General features: G+C 55.6%; 2 protein-coding genes across 2 annotated transcripts; one reads left to right on the top strand and one right to left on the bottom strand.

The window, feature by feature from the left end:
* Window positions 1-3644: 3644 nt before the first annotated feature.
* On the bottom strand, window positions 3645-5011 carry GLOTRDRAFT_133468 (uncharacterized protein; the record flags this gene model as incomplete). The annotated part of the gene is made up of 3 exons (XM_007872384.1): window positions 3645-3701; window positions 3963-4013; window positions 4124-5011. 3 exons carry the CDS (start codon window positions 5009-5011, stop codon window positions 3645-3647), a joined length of 996 nt encoding a protein of 331 aa, XP_007870575.1.
* A 1154-nt stretch (window positions 5012-6165) lies between these two features.
* Window positions 6166-9190, top strand: GLOTRDRAFT_81794 (DAHP synthetase; the record flags this gene model as incomplete). The annotated part of the gene is made up of 14 exons (XM_007872383.1): window positions 6166-6260; window positions 6306-6354; window positions 6400-6498; window positions 6545-6720; window positions 6791-6808; window positions 6866-7030; window positions 7275-7458; window positions 7567-7791; window positions 7949-7982; window positions 8047-8108; window positions 8246-8331; window positions 8531-8637; window positions 8801-8950; window positions 9078-9190. The coding sequence occupies 14 exons, from the start codon at window positions 6166-6168 to the stop codon at window positions 9176-9178; spliced, it is 1551 nt and encodes a 516-aa protein (XP_007870574.1). The 3' UTR covers window positions 9179-9190.
* Window positions 9191-11833: the final 2643 nt, after the last annotated feature.

Here is an 11833-nt window from a genome sequence, read left to right as displayed (position 1 = left end):
CTTTGCCACACTTACTGGCTCTCTTATGGCCTCAGGCAGTACTTTCAACGGGAGCAATTCCGCGTGGGGAACGTCACAAATTCCCAGTTCACGACGGTCTGGAAGAACATGTCAAAAGATCAACAAAAGGTCAGATCCTCTATGTATTCTCGCATACTCTCTGATGCGACATGCGGGGGCAATTAGCATTACCAGGATAAGGCCGACGAAGAGGGAAAAGAAGCCGCAGAGGCTGCGGGTGTAAGTGTACTGTGCCAAAGTCGAGATTAGCTGACGAATTTTTCTAGAGGACATGGAAGCCCCGAGTACGGAAGGTAGGGAACCAGGAGAAAGACGCATAGGACCTGGTTAGGTATGTGCACGAGACACATTTGTATTCATGTAAGTAATGATTCTTATATCACACAGTATCTGCCTTGGATTTCTTGCTCAGAGCGTCGAGGATCGGTGGGAGGGAGAACTGGGAGCAGAGGGGGATGGGAGGGGGATGGCGGGGGATGGGGAGGGGGGGATGGGGAGGGGGCGCGGGAGGGGGGACGGGATGGACTGGATGCGGGAGGGACTGCAAGCGGGAGGTATTGGGCGGTATTGGGTGGTATGGGGTTCCATCCAGAGCAATTGGGCAGCATTGGTACAAAAGGTAGATGGTACGGTGTAGTATGGTTATCAGGATACAATGGGCCGTAATGTATTGTAAAGGCTGTCATTCCGTAGCAATGCAACATCGTACTGATTAGCAGTAGTCTTGAGCATACCAACAAGGTCCAATGAAACCCATTGAAGTCTGTCTATGGCTATGTACTGCATGCTACGCACAGCGGGGGTAAACACTCGCAATCGGCCGCATTAGGTGACACTGCCATTATCCGGCAGATTGTGTTTGCCAGCCTTTACCGCTTTGCAAAAGGGTGGGAAACGGTGACAAACGGGAGGAGACGGGGGCATAGTCACCGGTTTTGACTGGGACTAAGGATCGGCGCCTCCATAGCGCCTTAATTAGGGCGCCGTAGACCTCCAGAAAAACATTTGAAACATAAACCTGGCCAAAATATGCGTAATCCTGCAATTTCGATTTTTTGATGGATTACGTAAGCGTTCACTTTTAGGGGTGGAAATTTCAATATTGCGGATTTCGCTGAGGGAATGATCCTGGAGTTGAATGGTGTATAACAAGCATCGAAAGGTGAGGTATCCTCACTCACAGAAGTCCCAGTGCCCCTTCAGGGTGACCTTACTCCAGAAATAGTGCTGTATGAGGGCGTATTAGATGATTCTAGATCTCCACAAGTCAGCTCATATGCCCTCAAGCTTACCTGACACTCTGAGTATCAAGAACTGTGTAATGAGAATGGGACCTGACATAGGGGTAGTAGACCCATTATGGGCTAACTGCATTAGGGTTAGGGCGTATTACTAATTACAGCCATCAATGTATATCTATATATGGTAACTCCGACTCAACTCCGCTTCAAATTCACTTTTCAGGTATGTCAAATCTTTAAATATTGGAATTTCGAGAAAGTAATCAGATAGCCTGAAAGCTACGGGCAATCCGAGTCGATTGGCCCTGTTTTCAGGCCCATTGGAGTCTTTGCCCGGGACGAGATACCATCACGCGTTCGGCTATGCCTGAGGCGTCGGTTTTGAGCGACCGACACTGTATGGGTGCCCACTGCCATATTGGTATAGTTTCTGGGTCGGAGTATCAAACAACTCCATAGTAAATGTTTAGAAGTAGTAAATGGTGGTCGATATGGGTCTGATTGAGCTAATAATAGGATTATTTATGGGTTATGGACCCTCCAGGAAGGTATGGGTTATGGGGTATCAGAGAGTTATGGGTTGTCGCGATGATTAATTGGGAACCAAATCGGTGGATGCAAAAATGTATGGGTTATTAGAGGTTATGGGTTTTTGGAGGTATGGGTTAAGGGAGAGTCGACTGTAGCAAGGTCTCTGCTTGTCGGGAATTGAACCCTTAAAACTGTATTTATTTATATTTTTTGTGGTGTGTGCATTGTTTCTATCACTGCCATCGGATTCAGTAGTCGAACTCAATAAGTGTTTCTCGCTCATTTTCTAAGTGCGCTGAAGCCTTTCGAGGTCCATGCTGAACGGCGATCGGACTTGGGATCTCAGTGCAAGCAAGAAAACGAGAAACAGCTCCTCGAGCTGTTTCTCTTTCTCTGGGGAAGACTTTCAATTGCCATGCGCTGCACTGAAGTACCAGGAAAGTGCCGACGACGCCCGACAACGTAGGCGGCAGCTTCAAACGACACTCTGTATTACAGTACTACTACATAGTATACTACTTGTACTAAGATAGCCCCGAGCCCCGGTATGACCGCTGGTGTCAGTCAACGAGCAGTCCTGAGCCTTGTTAGGCTTGACCGGAGGTCAGATGAGCCAGCCTAATTACGCCTGGGACCTGGGCTGTCTAGGTGGTACCAGGCTCTCGGTTGCTTATGTCATTACCTAATACGACATGTTGTGACACCTGTTGGATGCGCACTAAGTTGTGTTCTGGCACCCTTGCAACTACTGAGCTAGGGCAGGGCCAGTATGGTGCCCCTGCTGATACTGTTACATACTGTCTCGGAGAGGGATAGAAAATACTATGTTTGGTATCTACATGAATTGTAACATATGCCTATTTGAGAATGCGGCATGTGGGATGAGTACAATGTTGTAATATGTATTTGGCATTATTTGTTTATTTTCTTTTTCGTAGTTACGTCTCACTTTAGCCACTTATTCTTGTGCCTTGGGTATTCGTTCTGACTCATATTTCTCTTGTCTTATATCATAGTGGAGTTATTCTGTGTATATAAACCCTCGTAGTCACTGCGTTTTCTGCTTTCTGTTCAACGGGGTGGATACATGTAGATAACTAATATATACTTACCTGTCCTATTTCGTATCCCCTACGCCTACTCTCAGGCGTATTTGAACTTCTCGTCGGTCTAAAATTGGCACAGACAGCCGTGAGAGCTGATGTTTACACGAACTATCCAGCCGCAGATAGACAAGCTATCCTCCTCTACCGATCTGCTATGGAGGCGCTGTCCTATCCTCACATAGATCTTTCAGCTGTTTGCCATATCTACAGCCTGTTCAAAATGTCTCTAAGTCCCAGCCCACCATGTCCTCAACGCGATTCACGATGGCCAACCCATTTTACACCCCTCATATACTGGTCCCGCGAGCACGCCGCCCTCTCGCCAACCCGATTCCACCACCGCCCGGCCCTGGCGATCGACTCATCGAGCAGCTTCGCACTGCCGAAGTCGCATGCAGCTGTAAGACATGCCTAAGAACATCGTCCGACAAAGCATTCGGCGAAGTGTGGATGCTTTGCCGCGATTTACGTGAGCTTCCTATGTCCTTCTGGATGCTCCTTCACATGTTGCTGTCTCTCACAGGACCCGGGGGAGGGTGTTGCCATTTGTCAGAGTGAGTCCTTCTGGTGGGTTGCACAAGATTTCAGTGGCTAATGTACCCTTGAAGTCCTTCGGAGAGGCCCGCCTGGTGATGCGCACGGTTGTCAGTGAGTGCAGTTTTTGTCGTTTCCGATTGTGAATCCCCGAACGCCTCCCGGTCGACGGATTGGGTGATCGTTCGATGTTCAAGGTATCAAGAGAGCATTAGGCAATAATGCTCGTAGTCAACGGGGTAAACGTCCCGGTCAAGTCCTCCTCGGTCTGAAGTGAGCCACTTGAGATGCTGTACTATATAACACTGTGTAACCTCCATGTAATCCAGCCGTACCACCGGCGGAGGACCTGCTCCTCCACGTTTACATCTTGATATGATCATCTCTTCGATGAGCTCCTAATCACAGGTAGGCCCGATGCGATGTATTTCCATCTCCTCCAGTCTCGGGAGAAGATATTCCTCGGACGGCTGAAGGTCATGCGCCTCACAATGTCCTCGAGGAACAGCCACTTATTGTATCTACGCACCTGAAGGATGCGCAAATCCGGCAACACCCGGAAGAGCGCCAGGAGCTCCTCCTGCAGGCACACAAAAGAAGTGGAAGGGCGGATAACGCGCTCCTCCAGCTCGCAGCCCGTCCCGTCTGATTATTTCCCAAGATATGCCGAATGAGAATGCAGCGGCCCACTGTAAGTCGGCGGAGAGCAGGGAAGAAGTGCCATTGAACGAACGCCCCAAAGTCGGTAAAGCTGTACGTCGCGTCGACGTCCAGAGTATGAAGCTTCTCGCACCGGAGCCTTGGCCGCGGGTGACCGCACCAGGGTGCCGTGTGTTCCCTCGTGAGGTATTGCATGGTCAGTGTCAGGGAGAGCAGATTGTAACACGCGGCGAGCAGTTCCACGCAGGGCATCAACGCGGGACCCAATACCTCCAGATGGAGGTCTGTGAGGGATGACCAGCTGAAGGACCTGACGCCGAGGGCCCGGCTGATCCCCTTGATGTAGATATTGCGCAGTTTGGGGGCCGCGGCGAAGATAGACGTTTCCTTCAGTGCCAGGATGTCGTCGCGTTCCCGAGCAACAAGACGCACGGTCTCCAGACGTGGCAGAGGCGCACTGGGAAGTGTCGACAACACATAGACAGGGGCGCGCAGGACGAGTTCTCTGATGCGATGCATGTTCGTCTGGAGAAAGTCGAAGCATACCATGTATTCAACGTCGTTGCAAGGTGACTCCCGCTCACTATGCCGGGAGACAGTGAAAATAACGCTCAGCGAAGCCGACCCCGAGCGAGACATCCAGCGCTTCGTCAGGTGCTTGATTGCGTTGGATGTGGATGGCTTCAGCTCCGCTTCGATGTAGCACCAGAGTTGTGGGGTATCCTCCGCCACCACTTTCCACCTCCGGGACACGCCGGCAAGGCGCAGCGGATGGGACCACGGGCTGCCGCCCTCCCATCCCTGATGCCTGAGCTCCTGCGGAGGAAGAGATAAATTCATAATGTCCGACACAAGCTCCACGGGTACGGTGTCGATCGGCGCTACGTGGCGTTTGATCAGCGATTGGAGGCCACTCATTCTTGGAGAAGCAGCGACTACCTGGTGCTGTGTGGTTCCCGTCCGCAAGCCTCAATATCTCACTACCAGCACCATTTTCAGTGCGTGCTCCTGGACCTTCTGGTGTTTCATATCCTGTGACATGCCACATGGTGAATAATGCCAACAAATACGCGTGCCAATTACCGCCTCGGCTGCGTCATGTTCTGGGTTCTCCATGGTGTAGACTGGCGGAAGTACCAAAGTGCCAAAGGTCAAATGTCAGACAAGAGCCAGGTAGGCGGAAAGTGTCAGATGTGGATTCAGAAGAAGAGTCGACGTTCGCGCTGTAGCCACACGGGCAATCTGAGCCGCACATCGACTTTCCCCGACTCCTGGAGTGAGTGCCACATCGCTGACGTCCTTGTCAAGCCAAGTTTCGAGCCGACAAGCTGCGTTGCAATGACTCGCTATCACGCAGTCAGATACTGACCAATCCTGTTTGTCTGCCTTTACCGCGATTTTTGACATATCCGTCAGTTAGCAGAAGGCGCGGTACGAGGCGCAGACAGGGCAGGGGGTAGGTGTATGCTGTGCGGTGAGCACTCACTGTGGATCTTTTTCCTTCGTGCCCCAGGAACACGGGTACATACTTGATCGCTCACCCTCAGCCAGGCGAAGACGTTGCAAAGACAGTCACGCCTCTCTCCGAGCTGTGAGCCGCGTGCTGAGTGCTCACCTCAATGGGGAAGGCTGACGAAGGTATTTAGCGCCCCCAGCATCGGATAAATGACGCACCCAGGACGGCGCATAGACGATTTCCGCAGAAAGCGAGATCCATTTGGAGAAAACCAGCAAGTCCGACGGGTCGCGGTTGCGGAGAGCGACTCAGCCGCTCCATCGCCAGAGGTACGAGCGAATTGTCGTCGGAGGCGGTCTACGAAGGAGGAGGAGAAGGGTACAGTGGCAGGAGAGCATGGAGGGGCAGTCGGGCGCGTGGCAGAGGACGGGCGGAGAGTCCCGCCTGGGCACGGAGGAGACGGTGCGGTCGACCAAGTGAAGAGTGGCGGGGATGTACAGGAACCCTAACCCGGATGAGATCTGGAGATCTAATCTCATCGGATCTTGATTCAATCAGCCATCTTCCGTTCGACATAAAAAGTCGTCGCTGTCGCCGACACCCGCGCAGCGCAATAATGTGCGAGAGCAAGCCTGACTGGACGCCGAGCTCGTGGCGCACCAAGCCCTTTGCGCAGGCGGTCGCCTACCCCGACGACGCCAAGCTGGAACAGTAAGTGTCGCCTCTCCCACCAACCCGCCTCTCATCCCTCCGCAGAGTGCTCGCCAAGATCAAGTCCCTCCCGCCGCTCGTCACGCCCTCCGAGGTCCGTCCTGTCTAAGGCCTGGTGAATCGCACTCATCCATCCCAGATCGAACGTCTGAGAGAGCAGGTCGCCGCCGTGCAGCGCGACGAGGCCTTCCTCCTGCACGCGGGCGACTGCGCGGAGAGCTTCGACGCGTGCACGCACGTGCGTCCCTCTTCCCTCCTCTCTCTCCTCGCTCACCCGCCCCCAGGCGAACCTCACCTCGAAGCTCGGCCTCATCCTCTCCGTCTCGCTCATCCTCATCTGGGGCGGCCGCCTCCCCATCGTGCGCGTCGGCCGCATCGCCGGCCAGTACGCCAAGCCGCGCTCCAGCCCGACGGAGCTCGTCGACGTCGACGGGGTGAAGAAAGAGGTGCCTAGTTTCCGGTGCGCGTCCACTCTCCTTCTCGTTTGTTCGTTGTTTGTATATGCTCACGACGCGGCATGTCTGGTGCAGCGGGGACAACGTGAACGGGTACGTCCCCCCTCCCATCCATCCCCAATAACAAACCCGATATGGACTGCAACACAGCCTCGACCCCGCCGAGCGCACGCCGGACCCCGAGCGCCTCCTCGCCGCGTACTTCCACTCCGCCGCCACGCTCAACTACCTCCGCGCCCTCCTCGCCAGCGGCTTCGCCAGCCTCGACCACCCGCGCACGTGGAGCCTCGCCCACGTGCGCTCGCCCGAGCTGCGGTGAGTCCCCGTCCGGCCCGCTCGCCACTCCTTCCGTCTGCGCTCCCCTTCGCCTCCCTCTGTCTGACTCCCCGCCGCCTGCTGTCGTCCCCTTTCCCTCTACCCTCGCGCGGATGCGGTACTCGGTATATGCGTGAACCGGGGACTGTGTGCAGGCGCGCATATACTGAATCCCAATATGCGCGCTCTCCGCCATCCCTTCCCTGCCTTCTCTCCCCGTCCCTACTTTACTAACCCCGCCCAGCGCCGAATTCTCCGCGATCACCGCCGCCCTCTCCGACGCGCTCGACTTTTCGCGCGTCATCGGGCTCTCGCCCTCGTCCGCGTCCACGTCGCCGCTCGACGAGGTCGACTTCTACACGTCGCACGAGGGGCTGATGCTCGGGTACGAGGAGGCGCTCACGCGCGCGTTCCCGCAGGGCGCGGGGGTGCGTATACCTTTCCTCCCGCCGCGTCGCGTCGCCGCTCACGCGCGCTCTTCCCCGTCGCCGTCGCCGTCCCGCCCATACTCCCACCCCCCCCCCCCATCCACATAGTCGGCGAAAATCAACAGCCACCAGCAGGGAGGTACGGAAAAGCAAAAGCAAAAGGAAAAGCAAGAGCAAGAGCAAACGGACAACGCCGAGGGGACGCCATCGCACGCGTACAACACCTCCGCGCACTTTCTCTGGATCGGCGACCGCACGCGCCAGCTGCGCGGCGCGCACGTCGAGTACTTCCGCGGGCTGCGCAACCCGGTCGGGGTCAAGGTCGGGCCGTCGGTGCGTCGCGCTCTCCTCACTCCTCACTCCTCACTCCCCACTTCTCCCCCGACCGCTTCCGCGGGTACCTTCTTCCCCCGCCCCCGCCTGCGCGTGCTCTCACTTTCCTCTTCCTCTTCCCCTCCTTGCTTTGTCGCCCATCGCTGACGGCGCGTAGATGGGCGGCGCGGAGATCGTGGAACTGCTCGACAGTACGTGGTCCCCCTCCCCTCCCCCTCCCCGTTCCCTTCTGAACACTAGTGCCATTTTGTGCAGTCCTGAACCCCGACAAGGAGCCCGGAAGGGTCACGCTGATCACGCGGTACGGCGCGGGGAAGGTGCGTCCCTTTCTTATTTCCTATTTCCTATTTCCTGTTTCCTGTTTCTCCCTTCGCATGCCCCCCTCCCATCCCGAGTTGGTTCATCGGAAAAGGCACAACGCTAAATGGATAAATGGATGAATGAATGCACACAGGTCGCGGAGCACCTCCCGACGCACATCCGCGCCGTGCGCGCGTCCGGGCACCCCGTGGCGTGGGTGTGCGATCCGATGCACGGAAAGTGCGTTGTTCCATTTCCATTCCCTTTCCTTCCCTCTACCGCTCCCCCCTCCCCTGTCCCCCTCCCCCTCCCCATCCCTTCTTCTCCTCACCCTTCCCTTCCCATCCCATCCCTACCACTCCCATCGCGCCCCCTCCCCCTCCCCCTCCCCCTCCACCCCCCCCACACTTCGCCCCGGCTGACACCGCGCACACGCCAGCACGCAGACGACCCCCGCCGGGATCAAGACGCGCCACTTCGGGACGATCCTCGCAGAGCTCACGGCGAGCTTCCGGATCCACGCCGAGTGCGGGCAGCGGCTGCAGGGTGCGTCTCTCCCTCCGCTCTTCTTCCCTCTGCGCCTTCCCCGTGCTCGTCCCTTCCTTCCCGTGCTCGTCCCTTCCTTCCCCGCGCTCGTCCCTCCCTTCCCGCGCTCGTCCCTCCCTTCCTGACAGTACCCCAAATTCACGGCTCACCGCCCTCTCCGCAGGCGTCTCCCTCGAATTCACGGGCGAGCTCAACGAGGAGGGCTTCTCCGTCACCGAGTGCCTGGGGGGCAGCATGGGTCTGCGGGAGGAGCAGCTGAGCTTGCGGTACCAGACGTTCTGCGACCCGCGGCTGAACTTTGAGCAGAGCCTCGGTGCGTGGTGTCTTCCTCCGCGCCTTCTCCGCGCCTCCCTCCGTCCCTTCTCCTTCCCTCATCTCCCGTCCCCTTCAATTCTTCTATTCATGATGGGCAGAGGAGAATACTGACGCGGTGGATGCAGATCTCGCGTTCGCGGTGTCGGACTACCTGCGGAAGGAGCGCCGCGGCGGGCAGGCGGGAGAGGAGACGGACAGCGTGCTCTTCGCCGAGCTGCGCGCGTGAGGCGGGCGGGGGGGCGGGGGGGCGGGGGGGCGGGGGGGTGTACCCTGTATCGTGCGCTGTGCGGACAAATCAACGAGCCTCTGCAGAATGCGCGAGACGCAACGCTGGAGTCGACTCTTGCGTAGTAGTTTTGTGCGTCATGTGCTGCTGGGGCATAAGGCGGTGCACCCGCATATCGTAGTTCGGGTACCAGTACACTACTCACTACTACTATCATTTTGGGGGTTCTGTCAAAGTCAGATTTTTGACAGAACTCCGAAATCTCAACAAATATGTAACGGGTGACTTAGCGGATTGGTACATAGGTGAATTGTAACCCGTAGAGAACGCCTGTGAAGTCAGAACTGTCATATCTTCTACCATTGTTGAATGGGAGGACGAATACTGTCCAAACAGCCCAGTGTAATCATGAGAAACAGGCCTGATGTATTAGATCTCTGGGCCTACAGTCTTCCGGAAAATATCGGCTCACTGGGGAACACTGTATTATGTATAGCTAAACATGGTTCACCCACCCGATTGGTGTTAAAGCAATTCCAACTGCTCCTATCGTATGTTTGACAGAAGTGCAAGGGTCCTGGGTGTGACAAATGCGTGACGAAATTGGCGCGGATTCCTTACTGTGACTCGCGTGTGACGCTTTGACAGAACTACCTGCGACTGTGGGTCCGTCACCGGCATCTCTCTCTATTATTCTTTGCCCAGTCAATTGAGGTGGTTATTTGCGCAGATGGTACTTAGGAGGGTTTATTATGATGCCTGACTGAAAGTAAAATGATTGTCCAAGGAGCGGGCCTGTGGCAGGCTGTTTTCCGAGATCTTGACAGAACCCCCAAAATGATAGTATGGCGTTACGCTGCCTGCGCAGACGGAAGACGCGGGACGTTCAACCCGAAAAATGCGCCCGGGCCGGAAAAGCAGGGGATACCTGGGAAAGTTCGTTTGTGGCGCACAAGTTCGGTGTGGCTGGCTTTGTTGACCTTGCAATTGGACTTTCCACTTCTCGCGAGCGGCAGCGAGAGCCGTAGTTCTGTTCTCCGGCGACTCGTCTATTTATCGCAGCACTTTTGCAGCTGTGCATGGCGGACCGCCCGCCGAAGGGGCAGCGCTTTCATTGTAAGTGTCTCCTCTCCTCAGACTACATTGACGTCGAAGCTGCGGCCGAGCGGAATAAACAAGAAAGTACAGAATGCCCGGCCTCCCCCTGCACCAGGGATTTTCGAATGGCCCCTTTTCACTGGTTGACTCGCCGTTACGCAGCTCCCATTGACAGGCTACCTGTGGAACTCCTTGCGGAGATCATGATACTATCTCTTCCTCTCTTCAATTTTGCCGGATGCCACTGGTATTTCCATCGCAAGATCAAATGGCGTGATGCCTCACATCTTGCTGGGGTGTCCAGCCGGTGGAAACAGGTGGCAGAAAATACGCCGTACCTCTGGAGTCGCTTCCGCTTGACGAGGGTCTGGCCGGGGAAGTCGAAGGCTGAGGAACTGCTGATGAAGACCTGGATTTCTCGTGCTAGAGCGGTACCCCTCAGCTTATCACTCGACCTGTCATGGAGCAGTACGGGACAGAGCTGAATATTCAATGCTTCAATTTTGTCATACACAATCTGCACCGCTGCCAGTGCTAGCATCTTCAAGCCACGGCCCCCCGCACATGTGATATCTGGGCTGATGCGCGGGTCGTTTCCCCAGTTGGAGACCGTACGTCTGCTCCCTTGCGACAGTGGCCTCCGTCCGACGTTGAGGGATGTCTCTCAGGCTTTCTGCTCCATTGCTCCGCGTATGCAACTAGTTAGTTCGGAAAGGATCACCTCCGAATTCGGTGTCAAGTCATTCGGCTGGTCGGGTATCGCGGCGCTCATTCTCGGCATTGGCAGTGAGGCCTCTGTACCATACATGGCCTGTTGGCGGAGTGCATCACACTCCGAGTTACCATGGATCAGCTTGTTGAGGAAGATGTGCTGCCCTGGCTTCGTCGTGTCGACAGTCCACGGCCCCGCTCCGAGATGCTGCATACCGTTCAAGTGGACGTGCCAGGATGCTATAGTGATTTCTCGTTCTCTGTTGCGTGGCTCTTTGCTCCCTCCTATGCTTGAATCAAGAGTCAAGGTTGGCGAGGGGCTAAGGTGGCGCAGCGACAGGACGCAGAAATAACTATGCAACGCTGTACAGAGAAGCACCACTGGCGGCTAGGAGGAGGTCTGGCACGACGGATGTTTCATTCACGGCGGCGGACAGTGGCTGTCTGGATCCGTCGCCGATCGACGCCCTGTTGACGAACATTGAAATATTGAATGCGGGCTGTGGTTGGTCACCTTTGGCGTCAATAAATTAGCGTTGTCCGTCCCATATTATCAATGCAACTTTTTTTTTAAGTCTACGCTTATTGTCCGAGAGCAATGCTCTAAGTTGACATTACATATGTGTGATACTGCGAGGTCATGAATCAAACGAAACAAGCAAGCCTGAGCAATACATCGTTATCTGCTGGACTCGACTCAGATCTTCCGGTACTCCAAATGCACGGCAAAAAATCTCGAGCAGTGACTCGGAGGGTTTCTTTCCTGCGATTTTCGGCAGAGAACGTACGCGTGAGAAGGCTGATGTACTTTGGGTGCGTGTGGATCTGGCATTCAGCGTGTTAGAC

Source organism: Gloeophyllum trabeum (assembly GCF_000344685.1).
Source record: "Gloeophyllum trabeum ATCC 11539 unplaced genomic scaffold GLOTRscaffold_00017, whole genome shotgun sequence".
Lineage (NCBI taxonomy): Eukaryota > Fungi > Basidiomycota > Agaricomycetes > Gloeophyllales > Gloeophyllaceae > Gloeophyllum > Gloeophyllum trabeum.
Note: the sequence above shows the minus strand (reverse complement) of the source record. Positions and strands in the feature narration are given on the sequence as shown.